This window comes from Parus major, chromosome 11 (genome assembly GCF_001522545.3).
Source record: "Parus major isolate Abel chromosome 11, Parus_major1.1, whole genome shotgun sequence".
In the NCBI taxonomy this organism is placed as follows: domain Eukaryota; kingdom Metazoa; phylum Chordata; class Aves; order Passeriformes; family Paridae; genus Parus; species Parus major.
The window spans coordinates 14,170,883-14,194,667 of NC_031780.1; the positions used below are offsets into that span (position 1 = coordinate 14,170,883).

The 23,785-nt window shown below is 40.0% G+C and overlaps 2 protein-coding genes across 4 annotated transcripts in view; one reads left to right on the plus strand and one right to left on the minus strand.

Annotated features, from left to right (window-relative positions):
- Positions 1-3,537: 3,537 nt before the first annotated feature.
- On the minus strand, positions 3,538-23,779 carry LOC107209975 (uncharacterized protein F13E9.13, mitochondrial-like). 3 transcript variants are annotated; one of them, XM_015640222.1, is made up of 7 exons: positions 23,686-23,779; positions 23,533-23,608; positions 22,309-22,391; positions 15,735-15,915; positions 10,953-11,103; positions 9,032-9,159; positions 3,538-4,475 (listed from the first exon to the last, which is right to left on the minus strand). In XM_015640222.1, the coding sequence occupies exons 2-7, from the start codon at positions 23,603-23,605 to the stop codon at positions 4,285-4,287; spliced, it is 807 nt and encodes a 268-aa protein (XP_015495708.1). In that variant the 5' UTR covers positions 23,606-23,608; positions 23,686-23,779; the 3' UTR covers positions 3,538-4,284. The 3 variants fall into 3 exon arrangements, with proteins under 3 accessions (XP_015495708.1, XP_015495709.1, XP_015495707.1); XM_015640223.3 differs by having other exon boundaries at positions 23,698-23,778; XM_015640221.2 differs by lacking the exons at positions 23,533-23,608; positions 23,686-23,779 and having other exon boundaries at positions 22,309-22,554.
- Positions 23,656-23,785, plus strand: part of CCNE1 (cyclin E1) — a 12,027-nt gene continuing 11,897 nt past the window's right edge. Inside the window, exon 1 of the mRNA XM_015640376.2 lies at positions 23,656-23,753. Coding sequence (XP_015495862.2) covers positions 23,656-23,753 — 98 coding nt within the window. The remainder of the gene's footprint in view (positions 23,754-23,785) is intronic.

The window sequence follows — 23,785 nt, forward strand, 5'->3', positions numbered from 1 at the left end:
AGAAAAAAGTCCAAGTCAGTTCTATTCCTAAACTCAGCTTCCTCAGCACAGCAAACACTGCCTGGATGTCAGGGCAAAGTAAGTGAAGGTTTAAGTTGCCTTTAAAGGATTTTTTGTGAAGATACATGCACCTAAATCTGCTCTTGAACCAAAGGGCTGTGAATTCCAAGCCTGGATTTCTCTAAAGCCAGCACTTCCCATATTGCCAAAACTACCTTGCAAAGCCAGCTTTCACTTAGGGAAAAATGTCTCCCTAAGCACAAATACAGCAAAGACATTCTTAGAAACACAACCTAGGTGCAAGTTCACAAAGTCTCAAGTGAAGAGGCTGCAAACAGCCTGAAAATAGAGCAAACACTCCTCTTCACTTCTCCCAGGAGAGCCATGCAATGGAGCAACTTGTCGAGGACTTCAAGATTCTGCTAGAGCCAAATATTTTGGTTTCATTTGCCCTGCCTGCTCTGCCAGAGCCTGTCTGTGAGTTCTCACATTCCTCAGTCTCCCCCTAGTGAGGAGTGTGATGGGATAGGTGTGGGAAACAAGAACTGGACTCCAGCTTGTGATCAGGGAATCTGTGCAGTCAAAATACTGGATGACAGAACAGCCCAACAGCTGGAGCAGCAGCTAAAATGATACTAAAGAAAATCTTGTAAGTTTATATAGTTTCAGCACGAAAACAGAAAGATGGATGAGTTTTTACTTAAGTCCACCTAAAAATACCTGTTTTATGGATGGAATGAGTTTATAAAGATTGATACATTGATTTAGACCACTATTATTAGCACTGTGTTTTATTTGTCTATAATTTCACTAAAGAGACTCCATTTCACTATCTTTCCTGGTCTAAAGGTGATACTGAATCTTCACATTAAATCATTTCCTACACAAATGGACACTTGGATTTTCTGCTGGTTCATAGGTTAACAGCAGCACCCACCTGTGAAGTTTGGGTGGGCAATTACTATTATATTTTCACAACCTATTGTTATTTTTCTTTCTGCTCAGCACAGAACAGACACAAGTAAGAACAGTAACCATGCAAGAGCAAAACCTGAGAGAAAGAAGAGATCCAACAAGAAATGGAGGCCACTATCTGACATTTCAAAAGGGCAAATCGAAAGCAATCAACACCCAACAAAACGCTCAGTGTAAGATGAGGTGATAGCTTAGGATATACTTAGGGTGGTGTAATGAGGCTAACAAGTGCTGTGTGTTTTAATGTAAATTAACACAAGATAATCTCTTCACATATTTAAGTGATGCACTTCAAGTTAATTAATACATATTTAATAGAAGTCTTCTTGAACAGCTGTTATTTACTTCTGGAGTTTCTACACATTAGCACTGGCTGCTTTGTTCTGCTCTGAAGTTGTTCATGCTCCAAAGTACTTTTAACTTGGGCTGTATAAAAATTGAACAGTCTTCCCAAAAGAGTCAGCCTTTCTGATAACTTAATATTTTCACGTTAAATATTCAAACACTTGCTGAACAAAAGGTCAAATTCTACTTACAGCATCTGTGTGAAACAGGCAAGCAGATGCTTAATGCTGCTAGACAAATACTTTTGGCACAATGAATGATACAGAGCTGGTGATCAGTCACAGTTTCAGGCTTGAAAATCATCTTTCCTTTACTTCTGTTCCCTAAATTCTGCACTTACCTTTCATATGCAACAATACAGACTCAAATTATGACCTGTTCCTTGCACAAGTGCTGGTGTTCCTTAGACAGTGGTGTGCTACATGAAATCCTGGCAGTGAAAGTGTTGTCTATAATATTCACTGCATTATTACAATTATTACACCAACTCACTGAGGCTTCTGTCTTAAACAACCACTGTGTATAACATCACTGCCTTTAGACCTTGCATACAGCACTGAGGAAGCTCTCACTTACCCCCTCCTTTTATTCAGATGAAAACCCATTTACGTTTCAGGCACTTCTGAGTTTCTAGGATGTGAGTAAGTAGAAACCAATTCAAGAAATACACTGGCAAACACAAAATCCTTAAACTCACAGTAGTGAAACGTGACTTTTGGCAACAGGCACCAGTTTCTTTGAAAACAACTATCCCCACTGAACAATCCTTATCAGTGTATCTGTGGTAGTTTTCATCTAAAGATTTTTACTCTTGTGGCACTAGAGCACCAGTGCTCATTGCTTGCACATCAGCCTTTCAAGCTCACAGGTTTACTGAAAATAACTTCCAGAGCTGGTAGCAATTGTATTAGTGCATACCTGTTGGGACAACCTTCACTAAATCTTCTGTGCAATGCTGTATGGAAACACACAAAACAGTCCTGACATGTACTGATATGGCTGATTTAGGCAGACTGATACTACTGGTATCTAAGTGAATTTACCTTTATTTTAATTTAATATGGTGGTTTTCACAATACAGAGGATATATAATAACATTTGTTACTCAGGCTAAGAATTGTAAGACTAAACCAGATCATTGCTTTACCTGGCAAAGCTGCTGTGGCTGTGTGGAATACAAATTCAAAAAGCATCTTCATGATCCTTAAATAATTCTGCACTGCTTCTACCAAGAGTCTGGAGTGAGAGCTGCAGGTGCAAGGACTGAGGAAAATGACCTCAATTCTCCCTTCCCCATCCTGAGTGTGGCTGGTACAAGCTGGGTTAGGTTCCAGCTAGAACCTGACCCCTGCAAGGCCACAGGGCTGCTCCCTTAGGGTTGGGACACAGCTGTTGCTTGAGGGAAGCACCAGCACACACAGATTTAAAGTGCCCCTGTAAATGTGAACTCCAACAAAGCAGTGCCAGACACAACAACCAGGCACCTGAAAGGGTTTCTGTGAATTGAAGCTGTGACAGTGTATTTAGGAGAAAAAGGGAGAAAAGCCATGGTTTCCACAGGGCCTAAAGAACCTCTTTTCCAGCAGCTCAACACACCAGAGATTTCATTGCTTTTGATGGGAAACAGACCAGTCCAGAAAAAAGACACCTGAGCAGACAATCTCATACTGTGACACTCTGGAATCAACCATACCGTGAGGTTCTGGAATCACCATTTTGTTAACCAAACTAAGTATCTTGATAATCTTTTTGTCCTTGGCAGGAGGATGTATCTTGTTCAGAGAAACATTGGTGCTTTGCCAGCTGCCACAAACCCCATGTTTGTACACTTGCTTTGATACCCACAATTTAACTTTCATTGGCATCAGCAGAAGCCTGATGTGTACACATCAAGGAAAAAGAGATCCCAGAGAATAAAGTGAGCTCCCAGTCCCAAGGAAGGAAGAGATATGCCCACATTTTGTGCAGCCATGACATAACAGGGATTCCTTGGGTTCTTCTAAGATTTCTTAGAGCTAAAGGATCAAATTTGAAGGGAATCTCTTACAACATTCACCGTGAAACTGTAATAGTTTTTCCCTACATTTTGCACAAAAAATAAAAATCTCTGATTACCTGTGGCTTTGGTAGAAAGGTTTCTATTGTAATTATATCTTGTGTAGTCCAAAAAAGTTTTTACATCACTATTATTAATCTAGAGAGGTACAACGCTGCAGGTGCTTGCTGAAAAATAATAAACCTTTATTAAAATCTCCAGTTTTTACAAAAGCATTTTGACTACATTCCAAATCTACTTAAAAATGTAATTAAGTATTTACATATATTCTCTAATAAGTATTGTAAGTAAATCAATACCCCAATTATCCTTAAATTTTTGTGTGGTATTACAAAAATGTAGCAATTGTATAAATGCACAATTCTAATGAAAATAATAATGATCTTGAACTTTAAAAGAGCCCTTCATTTGGAGAGATGAAAGCTCTGTACATTCTTTCATTCATTATGTCTTACGGCCCCTGTGTGATGTAGGTGCTATTAGCATCATTTTACAGATGGGGAAACTGAAAGGCTAATTAACTTGTCCAATTTACAACACTTTTAGCTGTAAACTTAGGACATCCTACTGTACTTAAAGGCAAAACAGAACTCAGCTCACCTGTGATGAACATTTCCTAAAAATTCTTAAACTCCATAATCGTTTAACTTATAGGAGAGAATATCTCACATAATATTTCAGAGTTGGCTTTGCATTGATGGTAGCTTTGAGTACCACAGAAATGTGCTGCCTAGAGCAGCAGGTTATTGTGAAGTATGTCACCAAGCTTCCCAGCTAGTAATGGATATGATGTGAGTTTTTATTTGGTGTTATTTGCCATCCGGCCACGATTTGTTCTTTAATTCTGTAGGATGTACCACGCTGCAATTCTACAAACACACACAAACAGAAAGTGTTTGCTGACAAACTCATTCCCTCAGTTTACTTATGTGTTCCATGAATTTCTTGACTCGGTCAGGATCAACAGCATTTGCCCAATATCCTTCTTTCTTGAAATATGAACCAATTATTAGAGCATCTGCATCCAAGTAATCCCTCACATTCTCCAGAGTCACTCCAGACCCAACCAGCACAGGAATCTTCACAGCATGCTTCACCTCTGAAGAGAAGAAAACCAAAATCAGGGTTAATTCCTGTCTTTGAAACTCTCTCCATAAAGACTCTAATTTGCCTAGTTTTCTACAGAAAAATAAAGGTATCGTCAAATTTGTGATTGTGGTATTTATTGCTTCTATTGCAGAATAAAAGAGGTTCTCTAGAAAAAACCTCTAAACAGAAAAAGGAAATCTTACTTTTTACATTCTGTTGTCTGGAGTGCTTCCTATATTTGCTTGTATGAAAGACAGCAGGGATCATACAGGCACCACTGACAGCTCAGCTAGTCTTTCCAGAAAGCAAAAGCCAGAAAGAGAAGTGGTCTTTTACCAGTATGAGGAATGACAATGGAATAAAAAAGCCTCTTATTTTTCCTGTATACAGTGTTACTTAATCATCTGACCTTTTACCAGGTTTCAAGAGGAGAAACAGATGAAAACAAAACTCAAAATATAGTACTAGCTTTGGGAGGAGGAAAAAAAAGCCCAGTTCAAGAATTACTTAAGCATCCTTCTCATCATTTTATGTCAAACTGACCATCCAAAGAGTGACTCGTAAGACTGGATGCTTCATCCCTTAGAGCAATGTTGTGAGCCATTATTTCTGACCTTTAAAAACATATAAATTTGCTTAATTAGTGATAAACTGATGGTAAGGTAGTTATAGCTTGAGGTAAGTAGGGAAAGCACACATGCAACAAATAAAAGTCTGCTTCAAAACACTGTTTAAATGAAGTTTCATCAGAAGCCTAACTTATTAATTATGCTTCAGGGAAGACTAATTATTTATCACCTTCCTACTTCACTGAAGAAAAGGGATCAATTAAAATGCTCTTGAATCTCTTTTTAGGTCACATGCTCTACCATTTTTCCATCTACGAACAATAACTCCTTCTTAAAACTATTTTAACACAAAAATAAAACCATTCAACATAGCCATTCCTGAAAATGCAAAACAAATCAGATGGATCATGCATATACAATTAAAACTTGCTATTTCTATGCATATTTGATATTCTTAGTCATTCTGCTTACAGCAACAAAATAATTACTTTCTAGTTACTTATAGCATTATTTCTGATATCCTGCTCCAAAAAGAATTTTATTTATATAATATCTATATGCTCTCAGGAATATCCTTTCTGCTTTATATCAATACCAGTGCATGATTAAGGTGCATCTGACCATAGATTAGTGACAGTACTTGACTGAATCCCCAGAGGAACCAGGCTCCAAGTCAATATTTATTCTTACAAGTGCATAAAGCACATTAGCAGGGAGTTGTTTCATAATTATTTCCCATCAGCAGAAAAAATGAAAAGCCAAATAATTAAACAGAGCATGTTCATATGGGTCTGAGACAACAACTCAGCCCTGCTGGGCAAAGGGAAAAACCCAGTGAAACCTGAGACTGATCTGAAACTCCAGAACAACCCAAAGCCTTCCAGAGTGGGAAGGAATCAAGCGCTGCTGTGATCCACATGTGACACACAGAGTGCACACTCATCTCCTGGGCTGGAGGTTTACTCAGAATGACAATGTGAAGAATGGCAAGGGGAGTGCTCAGTGTGCAGTCAGATGTGTTACCTCATTAAGTATGCTACAGATGCTACTTTTAAGTCCTTTCCAAGCACATCAGGGCCTAAAGTTGATTAGTAGAAGGTGATTTGTGTATTGGCTGTGCTAGCACAAATTCTAACCTGTAAAAGAAAATAAAGCAACAGCAGTGAGATGTGCTTTTGTGTGGCAATGTTCAGTCACTGTCAAAATAGCTCTAAACATAGAGTTCTGCTTCAAATCTCTCAGTTTTCCTGGCATTCTTTTTCTGACTTTTTTTTTTTTTTTTTTGACACAGTGAGAAAAAAGATAATTTTGTGATGTTACAGTAACAAGACACTGAAGTTTACACAGATTTCTCTGTTCCAGTGGACTGTAACTAGAGGGCACTGTGCTCTTTCTTGTGGCAGCACAGCTGCACACAGGTCTTCAATAAAACCCAATGCAATCGTGCTTGGTTGCAAAGCACAATGAAAGCATTTGAACTGTGGTATGCACAAGTTTCATGAAATAAAGGCCAAGTGCTCCTAGCTTGAAGACAATGGCAAAGAGTGGTATAAAAATAAGCACCACTGTGCCAATAACTTGCTCGACTACTCTTCTTTAACAGCTTTCTCATTGCAGTGATCACTGTACCATACACAGAGTTATGTTTATGGTAATGCTCCACTCTTAACACATTTTAGGTTTTTAATTCAAAAGACTTTGTCATTAAATTTCAGGCTTAAACAGGAGATGTGAGTGATCAGTACTTTTTCTGTCTCTGAGGGTATCACACAGGCAGCAGCCTCTGTTTTGGCCATCAAAAAATGAGAGGGTGAGTCAGTCTTGAGACCCCGTTTATGAACAGTAATTAAGGAGGTGACAGTCACAGCCAGCTGTTGGATTTCACTGTGTACCTGTTTTCCACAGGTTACTCAGCTGAGATGCTTTGCTTTGTTCAAAGAAATAATTGAGCAGTCATTATGCAAAGCTTTGGTCACTCAAAATACAAACTGAATGCAAAGCAGGTATTTCAGCAGTTACAGCCAAAGAAAAAACCTGATGGGTTCACACATCCAACCAAAGAACATTCCACAAGGCAGCAAATTGGAACTTCTATAAACTCTTAGATGAGAACGTGGTTTATTAATGAACTGTAATTCAAAATGTTCAGCTATAATTCTTGCTCCTTAACAACATGAAGCCTGATTTTTCAGACCTTGTACTCCATCGACCTCTGGTGCCCTGGAGTGTCCAGGCAGCCCTGGAGCAGAGCCTGCCAGCCTAGAGGAAGGCAGCAACACAAACTGCAAACAAAACCTGACTGAACACAGATCTCTGCCTTGACAGGGAAACACTTCCCACAGCCCATCACAAATCAATCAATTCCACACAAAGACACAAAGGCAAAACCACTTCTATATTACTGCACAACAAAGCTGAAAAAGAGACATGACAAAAATCTCATCTGTCTCTCAGCTTTGCTTTCAAGAGCTGCTTTGCAGTGTGATGAAAGGTGCCCAATTGTATCACCGTAATACGGCACTGCCGGGGCTGCATAAATTCCTGAAATGCAAAATCTCACTCACATCAACACCAACTTTGTAGAATGTAGATCTGATCCCTTTTAAGAATCTCCTGACATAGATATGCCTAATTTGTAATTTTTTTTATACTGTGGAATATTGATTTTTAAGTTCTTCTCAACTGTTTTAAGACATCTTTCTCATGAGAGGGCCTGCTAACATCCAAAATGCTGTGATCTAAGTACAATAAACCCATGATCTGCACACTCTTGCTTTCATAACAAATCCAAACACAGAATTAATGTGTACTTCATTACAGCTGCCAACTCTGATTCATTTTGTTCTTTGGACCCAGAAAGAGAAAGAGACAGAGACTGACAAGTTTGTTCACATGAAAGAAAAGCAGAAGCTATGGTTCTGTCTGGTTGGGGTCCTGTGACAAAAAAGCCTCTGGGCCTACAGGGCAGGTTTTGCTCTGATGCAGGAAATCAATGGAGGTTGCATGTGAATATATGAAAGCAGAATTTAACCTAAGATTTTGCCCACAGAAATACCAAATATTTTTTAAAAGTTGCTTAATCTGCATTAATATCAGTGGAGACATTAAGTAAAAGCAGGGATGGACCCTTAGACTAAGAAAATGCTGCAGTCTCTACAACCTGTTGAGGTCCAGGTTATCTCTGGCAGGTAAAGTATATTTTTCATGCTGATCTGCTAACTTAAGCTGAATACAATACAGTGCACTGGAACTTCAAAACATGCCAAGTTACAGCGTGTGAGGTAAAGTAAAACCTAAAAAAATACACATTCTATTTTATGTAGTGAGACATTCAAATTCAAGTCATTGATCTAAATTAAAATTAGTGATGAAAATTAAATGTCCCCATGACAGAACTTTAATTCTAGCATGGGAGCAATACCATTTCATGAACACGGCCCAAACTTATGCCAATATAAAAATATCAAGAATCATAGCACTTTTCTAAAGGTCAGAACTCATAGGTCAAACGAGCCTCCCTTGACAAAAAATCCACACTACTTAAAAATTATTTTGATGTTAATATCTTCCTGTCTACCAAAGAACCTGTATTCTTTCTGAAAATCTTCCAAGCAGTACTTTCCCTGGTATTAATGTTTGGAACGGTGCCTTATCAAAATGCCCCTTTTCTTGCAGGAATTCCATTTTCATTGTGAAAGATAAAAACACCGAACTCTTCAGTGGAAAGATTTATGGCCAGCTAGTTAGTGTAATATGGCTAGTTTCCTAGGGTTATAAAGTAACTTTTTACAAATGAAACAGTATTTCCTTTCAGCCTCCACCTCACTCAGCCTTATAAAAGCTTGGAATTATTGTCATTTCTGCCCTGTACAAACTGTTGTATAGAAACACACCCCTGGCCGTGTAAATAACACCCAAGTATGTTGATTCTGATCAAGTCAGAGCCCAGAATGGAGTTTCTCTCCCCACTGCCCCTCCCTGGCAGGCAGGCTCTCACCTCGCAGCTGCCGGGGGTCCGTGGGGCGGCCGGTGGCCGTGCCGGTCAGCACCACGCCGTCGGCCAGGAACAGCTGGGCAGCGCCCGCGGTCTGGGCCACGCTGACATCGGCCGTCAGGGCGTGAGCACTGCGGGGACACGGCCGTCACTCTGTGCCCTGCTTCCCCATCCTCCCACCCACAGAACCCCCCGGGGTTCACACTGCCACTGCCACCCGAGCAAGAGCTAAAAACCAACCTTTTCCTGCAGTGCCCGGACCGATGGGTTATTGCCCCGGCTCTCCTGGCTCTGGAGAGCCAGTGCTAAGTGTGAACCACCAAGTGTCAACTCAGACAGCTGCTTACATGTCAAGCACCTGTATTTCACAAGTGCTGAGCACACAGAGCTCTCTGACTTCGAGTGGGAGTTGTGGATGTGCCCTCATTCATAAATCAGATCCTGTTGTCTAGGACAGAATCAACAACCTCCACAAGTCCAACTAACAGAAAGTATAGTTAATACCTGATATAACCACAGGAATCATCTTACACAGCAATTACAAACATCAATTACACCTGCATCCCAGCTGTTGCACAGCAGGCTTTGATGTATGGGTGACACACTTGGTCTGAAACCTGTCGCAACAGCAGCTATTAATTTATGTGGTCCCCAGCTTGGAAAGAATTCTGGCCATTGCTGGTTGAACACCCGACACTGTTGTTTCTGTATTTAAATAGAGAACAACAGCTATGGCAAACATGCTGCACTGCTGAGTGGTGATGGCACAAGAACAGTATCTCCTCATTTAAAGAACAGGAGCATAGCAGCTCTCAGTGGCAGCTGCATTTTTCTACATTAAAAAGCTCAACCAAGTCCTTCAGAGTTTCCTTCTGAGCTTGTTTCTGCCTGAAATGAAAACTTCTTCCCCTTCCTTAAAGGCCAACTCTTTGTCAAATGGGAAGTATAATCCAAATACCAATTCATCAACTGTCAAGACTAAGAATAAAAATGACATGATTGCAATTTCATTTACAGAAGGTCTAATGCAATGTATTTGCATTTATATATATATACATATTTGTATATATACATAAAAAAGTCATCAGAAAGATCTCTGAAAGGACCTGGAAAGCTTCATCTGACCACCACACTGCATTACTTCCTTTCTCTTTTGAAATTTGTTACCTGCTTATTACATATTTAAGATCTTCCAAACTTGATTATTGTCATGATTGCTCGCATACTACACACAAACATTTTAATTAGGTTATTTGGCATGTATAATACATAGCACTTGAGCAGTTTTTCTGGGGGGAAAAAAAGACAAGTCCAAAGAGTGACATCTAAATAGCTGAAAGTACCATGTGACAGGTAAGATAAAGTACAAGTAGAAAAGAAATTGGATTTATCTGTCATAAGTTCCTTCTGTTTGATAATCATAGAATATAACCCTTACATAGACAGCACTGATTTAAGTAGCAGGAATCAGTATTATTGGCAGAAAGGAGAAGAAAGAGAAGAGCTTTTTAAAATGCCAAAATATTATCACTTGCATGCTTTTATATGGCAACTGCCTTCATAACTAAAAAATAATCTCGGATACCTAACTTTCAGCAACAAAACTTCTTTAGACATAATAGACATACACACGTGCATACAAAGTTCCTACACCAGATGCAAGGCTTTTATAGCTGGCATATTGAAAATTTGAAGGTTAAGCAACTACAAACTTCACAGATAAAGCAACTTGCAACTTACAGCTGCAGATTTATTTTTAAATGTATCCCCTCATAGCACTGCATGTCTGCGCTTAAATAATAAACCTCTCTCTAAATGATTGACTTTCCTGGAAGAAAATTGATGTTAAAAAAAATCAGAAAATGGAGAAAAATATAAGATCACGATTGCATTCATATTTACATAAAATTTTGCTTGTATTTACCTATGCTTCTTTTTAATATCAGCAAAAATCTGAATGTTGTCTGCTCCAATGTGTTTTCTGTATCGTAGCAGGTCACCTGCACAGGCATTTATAATCCCTTCATCAGCAACGTGAGAAAACACAAACCCTTCAGCCCGGATAAAATCAAGACCTGAAAACAGTCAAAAGCAACATTTTAGATAAAACTGAGAACTGGAAAAGAAAAACACTAAAGCCAAACAAAAATCCACCTTACTGCCCTTCCTGTTTGATCCCAACACAAATTGTTTCATGTGCTCTAGGACTAACCAACCTCACTTTTCCACATATTTTCCATTCTTTATTTTTGCCCCTATTCTCTCTGACTTCTTCCCACTCACTGCTTTCAGCTCCCCTCTCTCCCACTGACCCCACCAGTTTTCCCCCAGCCCCTGGTGCCCTTCTCTCCCTCAGCCCCTCGGTTTGTTCCTGTGCAGCTCAGAACAGGCAGCTGCACACCCTGCCCTGTCTCCTGCCATGGTGTGCCAGACAGAGGAGCAGGTGGGTCAAAACACAGCTCCATTATTCTAATGATGTGTTTTCTCTCCAAAGAGGGTCATTAACTTGTATCTCTTTCCCTCTTTCTGGAAACTTTCATTGCATTACTGCTTTTCTGACATCTATTCCCCTGTTAAATATGCCTGAAGTTGGCCATCAGGTTAAAAGCATCAAGGCTACAGACACAGAGGAATCGCACTACCACCTTTCTATAGGAAATTAGGCAAGGAAACACAGCTGAAACATGTTATATATCCAACTCATGTGACTCCATCTGAACATAGCGTATGTTTCCTACACAGCACCACAAATTGCTTCTAGAGCTGTGCCAAAGGCTTAGGAAGAGTCAAACATTTGCCATTCTACTCCAACCATCAATTCTGCCACGCCTTACTAACATGGGTTCACCATATTCATTAAGTTTTGTCACTAGGAAGGTTTGTTGGGATGGATACTGAAAAGGAAGATTATGAATTGGAATTACTTCACATGGGCCAGTCATTGATGTTCAGGGCCACGCTCCACAGCCTTGAAAATACCTCTGTTGTAAGACTGAAGCCTTGGACCACAGAGCTATAAACCCAGGGCTGTGAGGCACGAGGTTTAATTCTGACTCCCTTATTGCACTCCCTGCTTCTGTCTTTCATAGCCTTGAACCTGTCATTTAAAACCTGCCTCTTCTACACATTTGTGTAAAAGCTCTGCACCCATCTTGTGCAGTTCTGCTATTCTTCCAGCTTGCTTTGGAGGTGTCTTCCATGTCCTTCTGAAGCTCTGCTATGCTCCAGCTTTGGAGTCAGATGCACATTTAATTAGAGCTGACATCATATAAAGGAAAGCAATGCATGTGAAAGCAGTCGTCAAGAATGCAATCCTACCCACCAGAGAACTGATTAGGCAACAGAGACATTGCCTTAGCACATTCCAACTATAAACATAGATGATCTTGAAAATTTATTTACCAAATGACAAGGTGTCTGTTTATTTTAAAATTTCAGTTTCCTTCCAAAAGCCCTGAAGTTGCAGAAACAGAAGCTTACGCCTGATAGAGAAGAGCCTGTATTGCTTAGCAACACAGACTCCAGCTAACAAGAAACATCACAGATGGATGCCAAATCAAATGCAAGCTGTCCTGTGCCTTGAGATTAGCGGTGCAAAGCGTGGAGTGTGCTCAGGATCCAAAGACAAGAGTGTGCCACAAGTACCACTGCAGGTGCTTGTAGACACTGGGTGATAAACACAGTGCAAGTAGCTAAACTGAGATTTCTACATCTAGGAACAAAAGCTATACCTTCTAATTACATCACCCAAGCTTACAGTACAATTCAGAGTTATATAATTATTTCTCTAATCATAAAACTATGGATGAGCCTAGAGATGTGTGACACCTTCACAGCAATCAAGGTTTAAGTCAGGACAGGGCCTATTCATTATGTAATTTCACTTACTGAAGTCACCGCTTATACATTGTTGATGCTCGGTTTGTGTTTCCTTAGTGCAGTAATATAAGACTTTCTGCTAAACAATGAATTCTACTTAGTTTAACAAGGCTGCACTCTCACTGCGTTTTTGGAAGTCATGAAAATACAATTTTTAACCAAGTGTAATAGGTGCAGGCACATATCATTACCCTTCTGTTTTATGAAGCCATAATCAGATTCTGCTAATGAATTCATTTTTATGCTCATAAAATTGTGAGAATGATACTACTGCTTACTTTCACATTTGGCAAGTTGAAAAGTAATAGCCATTGAATAGTTAATAGGCAGTCCCAATTCTGGCTTATATGGGAACAACACATTTTGTAGTTTCATTGGGAAACAAGAATAGGGAATATCCAATGAAAATTAATAAAGAGAACTTTTAGAAGAGCATTGACTTTGTCTGCTGTTGACACTGGAGGCACGGTGTGTCTGTGCTGCAAAAATACTTCTCAGGACATTGTCTTGCAGCAGCTCCTCGTGTGCTCAGCATGACAGAGGAGCAGGGTCTCCCCAGCAGGATCCACAGCACTCCCTGCCTTTCACAGCACCTCTGGCTGCTCCCTGCTGCAGTTCTCAGCTGAGCTGCCTCCCCTCACCACTGCATTAATATGAAGTGAAAAAGGACAGCAAAAAGCACAACTCTGCCCAATTCCATCCTACCCTAAACAGTATCGTGGATGATTGCAAGTGAATTCCCACTCTGCTGGAGCAGGAGGGAAAGGAATGGGCTCAGACAGCAAAGCTGTGTTTACAAACGACATGGAGAGATCTGGGATATCTCCTGACATGGTGCCTCATTTATTAGCTATCAACCATGTCATCATCACTGATGAAGACTGATTCAGAACTGCAATTTCAGTAACTTGGTTCTGAAAGGAAAAAGGGCAGCTTCAGGTAGAGATGGTAGTTGGACTAGATGACTGCTTAAAGTCCCTTCCAACTGGATCATTTTTTTCTAAATTTATAAGATAAAAATTGAGCCCTGATTCATGATAAGTGACCCAGGCTCACCCAGGCACAGGACCCAACAAGTCCTTCTTCAAGCTAGTTGAGCTCTTAGTCACACTGCAGACCCATGCATTTCCCCCTACCCTTTACAAAATAAAATCATTACCTTCTCCTAGAGACCTGTTATAAATTCCCTGTGTGGTTCTCTTAAGAACAGCTATTCCTACCAAAGACAGGGATTTCCACAGGGAAAATGAAGTAACTGTATAGTACGCAGAAGATAGTACATATGGTTTTTAGCTGAAACACCTTCAGCAAGTTATTTTTGTAGTAAGAGCATACAGGATTTGCTTTGTTAATAGCCACCTGTCAAAACTGTATTGACATTAAAGTCACTACAGAAAAAATATTTAAATTTTCTACCTAAAAAGTAGGTACCCACTTTACTATGGCTTTGCTTAAAGTGATTTTCTTTCTGCTTCCCTGTTCAGTGAACTTGAGGCAATAATTTTTAGAAAAGTGCAATGAAATGCATTAAACACAGGCCCTTTCTGGTTGGTGTTCTACAGTTACAGAGGAAATAGTGCAGAACAGTAGTAGAGCTGAGCAAAACTCAAGCCCTCCAGGAGTTTTTCCCTTCATTAATAACTGCAAAGAAGAGAAATGCATTGTTCCCAGACTATATCCCTTATTTAGGGATGATTTTTGCTCCTCAAAGGATTGCTTTTAAAAATAGGGTATGTGCTATCTTTCCAAATACCTATGTACCTCCAGTGGCCCACAAGCAGCAAACTCTAAAAACTAAAGCTGGATTCTATTACCATTTTTATTTGAGGCTTTCATATAGGTTCCAATGCAACAATAAAAATTGTTTTCTTAATGTGTGAAGTGACTAGATACTTTGAAAATGGCAACATCTGATTTTAAAGCTCACAAAACAAATGTCTGTTCAAAACACATCTATTAACAAGATTTTAAAGCTTTTAGAACGTATAAGGCATAATTAAACTGCCACTGCAGATAGGTTAGCCTACATGACTGTACCTGAAGTACAGCTTCCACTTAATACCAGCATCTTCTGCCTGGTTCTATAAAATTAGTAAATGCAAAAATGTGCAGCCTTACTATAATGACAGTCAATTTGGGCAAAACCATGCACTGATTCTCTTCAATTTATGAATTTAGGAAGTACAGTTTTTCCAAATTAAGCCAGACTTCACCTCTACATCATGGAGGGTTACTTATGAAAAACTAAAATTGCCTTAGCAAACAGTAAGAGCAGGATGTTTAGCAACTCTAGGATTCATACAATAAGGATAGATTAATTTGTATTTAATTTCCCCCACATGCAATTTAATTTTAAGTACTTTGGCTATCTATTTTTGTCATTATATAAAAAGCTTCATTTTATTCATTCATTAAAAAAAAAGACAACAAAAACTTCATTTTAATGGATAGCAGCAGCAGCAACATATAAATAGATGCTGAAACAGGATGTTTAACCACCATGGGTTAAATTGATCCTCACATATAACTGAAGTAAATAAGAGTTACACCAAAGGCAGCTTTCATACACGATCAGATTTAAAGTTAATCATTACATTTAGACAGGTTTCACCTACAAAGCTGTGGTAGCAGCCTTTAGCAGCCTCCAACTGAAGCAGTGCACAAGTACCATCCATTCTAATCAAGCAGGCATCTTTCTCAGGATCTAATTGCTGCTTTTTCAGGGTACGGAGAGCGTTCCACGGTCTCTATGGCAGCACAAGGCGCAGCTTGTGGAGAGCGAATGCCACAGCAACAGCAGGAATAAGTGAGGAGCCCTTTCCTTTACCTGCAGCCAGAGCAATGGCTATTGCCTGCTGGTTGGCAGCACACAGCACCTGGACACCCAGCGGGACGCGGGGACAGCTCTGTCTCAGCGCAGCAGCGAGCACTGCCATGGCTGCGGTGACCTCCGGGCCCGGGCGCACCGTGTACGGCACGTCGTGCATGTTCTCCACCATCAACCCATCCTGGGGAAAGAATTGTTAAAAAACATCATTGTACCACACAAATGTGGCCAGTTTACTGTTATATGTTGTCTATTAAGACACATAAATGCAAAGGTTTTCCTTCCAAGGAAGGATTATCTACAGCAAGTTTGTGTTGATGCACACAACCACTCACTTATAAAAGTGCTTTCATCAACAGCGTGGTATTTGCAGTGAAATCATGAAGATAAATAAATGTGATTTTAATTATACATTCATCAATTTGGGTCCCTTTGATCCATCCTAAAATGTGAACTATAGGCAAATGAGTTAAATCTTATACCTCATTAAAAATAGTGTAAAGTCAAACTTCAATTATCCAAGGGGAATACAAGATACTGAGTATGTTTGGATAACAGAGGACTCCAAGACAATCAGGGCAATTTTCAATTCAGTTCGTGTCAGAAAATAAGTATTAGTTTGGATAAATAAAAAAATTTTTGTTTGACTATTATTGTGCCAAATGCCATAATACAAACTATTGATATTTCTCCCATTCTGTATTCAGAATTACTGGAAGGAATTTATTTATCTATTATTGTCTATTATGCCTCTTCATCCACATGGACATGCTCGTGGCAAACAATGGAGTGATGATAAAATACTCAGCTGATACAATTTGTACATTGTCTAATGCTACAGTCTTTCCCAATCATTGCATAGGCTATACTAAAAAGTTTGCAACAACTGCAGATACAATGTAATTTTGTCAAGGATTAATAACAAGAGTAAAAGCGAAGCTTTGAAACATATTCTATGTCTGGTATTTTGCATTAGCAGTAAGAAGATGAAAAGAAAACCAGGTATTTCTCACCAGCTTAAGTCTAAGAATGCAGAAAGTTTAAGAGACAAACTAACTGCATATATAGCAAATAAATTCTGCTCTCTCTAGAGTTTTATCACACATCTTAATCCTTTAAAATGAGAGCTCCACCTTTCAAAGATTTGTAACTGAACAAGAATAGAAGGAACATTTTTTTGGAAAAAATACAATTAGAGATTAAACATAGAAGCTTGGTTATTAATAATGTAGAGAATCAGGAAGGGGATACAAAAAAAATTCCTTTTAAAAGATCTTTTATATGTAACACTTCTCTAATCTTTGTTATAGTGTGGAAGCCCTTCTGGCAGTAAAAGATAATAAAGTATATAAAACAGTATAAGCATTTAATGGCTGAATTACAGGTTAAGGCACAGGCATCATAAATGAACACCCAACAGAAAGGGTGGGGAAAAGTGGAAAGGAAATAATCCAGTGGAGCATCACGGCCAGCCCAAGAACACAAGCTGCAAACATTCAATGCACCAGGGCACAGCTGCTTTTCCCAAATTGCTCACAGCTCAGTATCTAAACACACAAAACACATGCTACCTAAAAAGCAAAGGGACACAACCTGCTAATGGAAAAGGGGACCTGATATGATGACACTCCACATCAGACCTTTGCACTATGTGGTGCCATTCAGCAGATATTTAATGACACAATTCCAGCCCAGGAAAACCTGAATTAGGCAATCAGGTATGGCAACCAACCAAAACATCTGTGCTTGACTTTGTGTGCCCAGTTCAATCTGTAACATCTGCACTTCTCTACCTGTGGTGGGAGGTAGCCATATGACAAAGATAACAACCCGTCCTAAGAAAACCACAAAAAAAAGGGACAATTTTTAGTAATTTTTTCTAGAATGACTGTTCCAACAAACCTGAACTGACCAAATCATCTTGGTATCTGAGGTACAACTACCGAATTCTTTTGTGGTACCAACAGAAAGAGCAATCCTGTAGCCTCTTGTTCTCTCCACATGTAAATGTGTTAAGTCAGTCTAAGCAAGAATGCAGTTGGTCAGTAGTTGCGTGTGGCAAAAAGACTAATGTAGAACTATAATACTTAAACCAAACAAATTCAAGAAAATGCAACAAACCATCAAAATCAGGTAATTCCTTGAGGCTAAAAAGCCTGGAAGCCCTCAGCCCAGAAATGCTCTACTTAGCAGACTTCAGCAAAATCTGGGTATCAGGGAAACTCCAAGCTTATCACAAGGACCAGGAACCAGGCTCTGCAAAACTGCCTCCCCAGACTTCCAGGCAGTCAAGAATCAATCTTAACAGAAGAAAGACAACTGGGAATGGGGCTTCAAAATGTTCAGCTCCTGGAGAGCAATGCTAATAGCCAAAAAAAAATCAAGAGCAAGGGCTGGCAGAATTCCACAGTGAAACTGAACTTTTCACAACTTGCTACTACGCTGACAGTTCTGGATTTGCATAAAGCAAATTATTCCATTAGCTACATTAATGAATTAGTTCTTTCAATAAATTATAAAAACCCCTAGCCATAGTACTACATATAAAAATATTTCATTGAATTTTAACTCAAAATGCAGGCATATGGGAGGATTGCAACAGTTCTCTCTCCTGCTTTAAATTTACTATATTCACTTTTCAGCAACTGCCTCTTCCTATGGCCTCCAGGTCCACAGTTACAGTGAATATTTTTGATAGAACTTTAATAATGTGTTATTCTTTTGGTACCATCCAACTGTTCTATTGCATATTATGCTTTGTTTAATTAAAAAGAGAACAACATATGTTCTGCAGTACAGAAAGCTAAATTACAGATGCATTAAGTCAAAGCTTTCTTTCATATTTTATACAAAAATGTAACACCACAGATTTGTGTTTACTGAATTGATACGTATATGAAACAAACTTCAGTATTATCAAACAACTGATTAAAATGGGGGAAAGAAAACAGTTATGCTAAATTAAAGTTCTTGGAACTTAAGTTATGGTTTAGAAGCCTATGGAAACAGCTTCTGCATTAAAGCCTCCAAAACAGGATTTATTTAGATAGTATGAGATAAAACTCATACAAATACCTTCTATGTTGCTTTTCCATTAAATATTAAGATGATTTAAGTGTTAAGCCTCATTATAGGTAATTTTCAAACAATATATTTCCTTTTTACTTTGAATGACTTTTGAAGTACTACACATGTGAAGTGCCCTTTGTATCACAGTTAGCTACTGAAAAATAGGTCATTTAAAGAGCTCTCTAACTACATGAAAAATAATTTCCTTAGTTGTATTCCGCTTACAGAAATAACCTCTTAAAACACTTCAGCCACTCACATATTACAGTGGAAAAACCTCAAAACAGCAACAACACTATAAACCACAACTGATGTAACAATTGCACAAGTTTTAACTCCGCATATACCAAATGTAACTTTTACCCAGGGCAACTTTAACCTGAGTGTTTCTCCCCAGAGAAAGGCTTTATCTGCAAGCACACACACACCAGTAAAAAAACTCTCCAAGCTCATCACCTCTATTCCTTCCTACAGAAAGGGAAAGGAACTTGGACCATCCCTACTATTACACAGGCTCAGGTGGGGACCAAGACAATGACAGCAATTACCCTCATGTGCCCCTTATAAAGGAAATCAGGTGCCTTTGCAGAGCATTTAATTGCTGTTTGTAAGCACAGCTCTTAGCAATTTCTTTTAAAACTCACCTCCAGAACAGGAGATCACTAACAAAAATAAGCTGATACTTCATGTTCTCCTGCATGTGCCATAGGAGGCAGCTGTGGGCAGTCTGTGTGCTATTTTATTTTCCTGTAATACAGCTGAGATTTGAAATGTTAACCTCTGTAATCCAAGTGAAAGCTACCTACATGTTTCTATGCAGAAATACTACTTTATTCTGTCTCCACTGTTATTAAACTCTAAGCGCTGTGAATTCCAGTTATCACTGTAGTTGTAAGAGCAATAGGCTTAACACTCTTATTTTTTTTTAAAACATCAATGTAAAACATATAATAGTAACTGTTTTTAATGTCAGCTACTCCAGTAGCTACGGTTAGGAACAGTAACTAACAGTCAAGTGGGAACTTCTATTCTATTTTCTAGCTACAAAACAAATGTCAGCCAGGCTGAATGCAATGAATAAAAGTTAACCTGAATATATATTTTGCCTCTTTCTTAAAGAAAAGCTGGTAGAAATTGGAGGGATTATAATGCCTCATAGCCTGCTGCTTATAAAATCTTGTCTAGGGAATTTCATTGTTTAGCAACACACAAGTCCAAAGCATATACATTTTGAGCACAGATGGCTTCCTAACTGAGCACTCACTTGTTTTCATTACTGTGCTCTAATATCACAAATTTTTCATATTTATTATGTGAAGCTGCGAAAGTGCCAGACAAGTCACCTTACTCTGAATACACCAGAATTTACTTCCAAGTGCAACACAGATGGAGTGAGCAAGACCACATACTTTATTTTGAAATGTTAACACCGATTTGAACAATTTGAAACAATGTGTAAACATCTAAATAGCAGCAAATGGTTACGTATCTTCTTAAGGGCTACTGTGGGCAGCATTTGTGAGCAATGTCAGTACAAACATCCACAGGAAAAAAAACTTTCTCTAGCTCTTCTTCCACAAGGAAAACAGACAGCTTAAAAGTGCCTTTGGAATACTGAGCAACAACCCCAAATATATATTCCCATTCCAGAATGGTTTGGCAGTGGTGGTCTCTGTGTAAAAGCTGGGAAGCTCCTGAAGAATCTATCATGAAAACTTGCATTTCTCTTGAAGTAGCACAAAAAAACTATGGAATTGAATTGCAGAAAGTGATAAGCAACCTTATTGATGTTTATGGAGGCTCTCCTGATTATCTCTGAGACTTATCTTCTTAATAAAGGACTTGTTTGTTATATGGCTCAAACACTGTTCTGTTCTCTAACACTGTACAGACTTTTAGAATGAAGACTAGTGTGGAAATATATTGATGTTCCTGTGACTTCTATAAGAAAATGGGTTAATTATAACTCTCAAAGCCCTGAATTTGTTCAAATGTGTAGAAGAATGACTGCATTCACCTCACGTGTCTACTTGACAGGTAGGTTTAAAGATATATTCAAGTTCAGAGACTGCAGTGCACTTGTAGAAAAGGCAAACCAGTAAGATCTGGAACTGCAGAATTCAGTACAACTATTGAAAAGACAAAGCATAAAAGCCAAATTAAAACTCAGTGTTAGTACTGATTTTAAAGCTTATCTCAAAGGAGATAAAAGTAAGATAAAAGGACAAAAGGAAGAACACTTCCTTGTTCTATCCAGCTTGCAGTCAGGGACTATTCTGACTGGGTAGAGATCTCACACATGATTATCTGGTTCACAGGTACTGAAGCCCACCACGCTAGCATCATTTTACCCCAGTGCTGTTTATCCTTTCAGTGATTCTACTCTCAGCATTCTTTCCTAGTTTAGCTGTATCAGTGCTCTGCCCATAACCTACCTTGTGTGACTTATCTTGCATTTTGACCTTGGTCTTCTTTAAACTAAGCTCTTGTATTCAATTTTGTTCTGTCTGTAAAGCATCATTCTAATTTATAGATTAAAAATGTTTCAACCAGCTTGTTGATAAAGTTTTTCTGAAAAGAGCCACTCAGAGCAGTGACAGCTTGTTCACTGAGGAAATTTTCAAACCTTGGACATTAGTACACCACCAGAAAATGTTCGTAATGCTATGGGCAGGTCAAAGAAAAAGCACATCAACATCCCAAGACAAGGTGTAATGAAATGTTTAAAACATATCTGACCTTTCAAAAGGACATACACCCTGTTAAAATCTACTGACCTATGAAGATTACTACACCACTTTAGGTCCAACAGCAATTCTGACAGCAGTATCTTCTTGCCTCTGGCTGAGACTGGCCTTTTGGGCCTGCTCTTCTGGATGTGCAAAGCAGGCATGTTTGCTGCCAGGGGCCTGGAGAGAGGCTTAGACAGGGCAGAAAAGGGCCTAAGCCTCTTTTTTTTTTTTTTTAAATATCCTACATTTTCTGTGCTGCTTTGTTACAAACACAGCTGTGGGGTGATCCTGCACCCTCCAGGTTCCTGAGGTATGCATGTGGTGTATCAGCTGTGCACATGGCATTCCTCCATGACCTCAGGAAACCAGAGGCTTGTACAGAGCTAAAAATACAGTTGCTTGTCAGACTGGATTGATGAAGCATTCTACAGCCAGAGACCTTGAATGTCAACCCTTTTTTCAGGCCACTTTTTTTTTATTTAACTCCTTAAATTGACTTGATTCATTCAACTCAAACAATTTGAATTGTACAATTTGAATCTCAGCCTTTTCAATTGTTTTGGGTGCAGGTGATACTTACCTTAGGTTTTTGGGTTTTTTTTTGTAATCTAATAGGCCTACTTCCTATATTGAAATAAAAGACATGGATTTATGCATCTCCCTAACTGATGAGCTTCAAGATGCTTTTGATGAATTATATAGGCTCAAAGTCTGCCTGTGCAGAATTGGTTTTGTGTAATGGCCATCATGGGAAGAAAGAAACCAAAACTTACAACTCCAGCATCCCTGTAAGCTTCTGCCTCTTGACAAGCTTGATCAATGATCTGGGTCAATGGAAGAGAACTTCTTGGTGTCCCTGCAAGAATAATGCTGCTTACCCCAGGGCATGCACAAACCAAACCCATGGACAGGGACTGCTTTGGGCAGGACATTAATGGGGATTGCATACTGAAACAGGAACGTATAGGGCAAACTTGCTCAAAGGCTGCCTGATCTTGTGACATGCCTTTCTGACATCTCTTTCCTTATCTGAACTTGGCAGAGCTGCTGTAACCATTCAGCTCTTAAATCTAATTCACAAACTTGAGCAGAGTCTGCTATAATCCACTGTTGCACGAGGCCTGCTCTTAGCTTTACTTACAACTGTATAATATGTGTAATAGTATAATATGTACTTACAATTTATCCTGCATTAGTGATGCTCCAGACAGTACAACCTATGGGCAAGACTGACCTCTAGGTCAGCACAGAACACCTATGCTAAAGAACAGTGAGTTTAAAACCAGCTAAAGCTATCCGTAATCTGCAACGGTGATTGAATCCGATCTTCATAGCAGAAATACACACATATGGATTTTGTTGGAGTTCAGTGAACTTCCCGTAAGTCTCTTCTGATATTTGGGCTCCTCAGGTCAGGCAGTGGGAGTCTGAAATGGGGACTGTGCTGAGCCTTGTGCCAGCTCTATTAGCTGGCCTGATTTCCCAGCACAGGGTGATGGCCTCACCGCCTGGGGGCTGCTTCTGGGAAAACGTGGGGCACCTCGAGCTCTGGGCATCAGCCTGTCAGGGGGAAGGTGGGCTGTCCGAATCAGCTCTGCCCACCCTCAGCCGCTGGAAAGGGGGACGAGGAGGCCAGGCTGCCAGATCCTGCCTGTTGTCTGAGCCTCCAAGTACCTCTAAGGGCATGGGAGAGCTCTATCCAACCTCCAAACTATCTCAACGCCCATTTGTCCCTAACCCTTGCTTCTTGAAACACAGAGCTCACCAAACCCAAATCCTTGTTTTCTCAACCCAGCTCCCTATGTGGAACTGTTTCCCGCCTTTTTCTTCTTAAACGGGGCGCGCCCAAACTTCGGGCGCTTCATGCGGGGCGGTGCTTGCGGTGAAGGGACAGCCTTCGGGGGCCCGCAGCCGGGCTAAGGGCTGACACCGGCGACCCAGACCCGGTCCCGGTCCTGGTCCAGGTCCCGCGGCCGTGCCGCTCCCCGGCCGCTTACCTGGCAGCGCTCCCACGTGCACCATCCCGATGACCGCCGCCTTGAGCCGCCCGAACAGCCAGGGCCGCTGCATGGCCTGCGGGGAGGAAAGGAGGGCGTGAGCGGAGCGGGGCCCGGCAGCCCATGGTGGCGGTCCCGCCTCCCGCCGCGAACCGGGACAGGCACCGGGCCCAGGGCCGGGACAGGATCCTCGGCGGTTCGGTTCGGTTCGGCTCGGTTCGGTTCGGCTCGGCTCGGCTCGGCTCACCCCGGC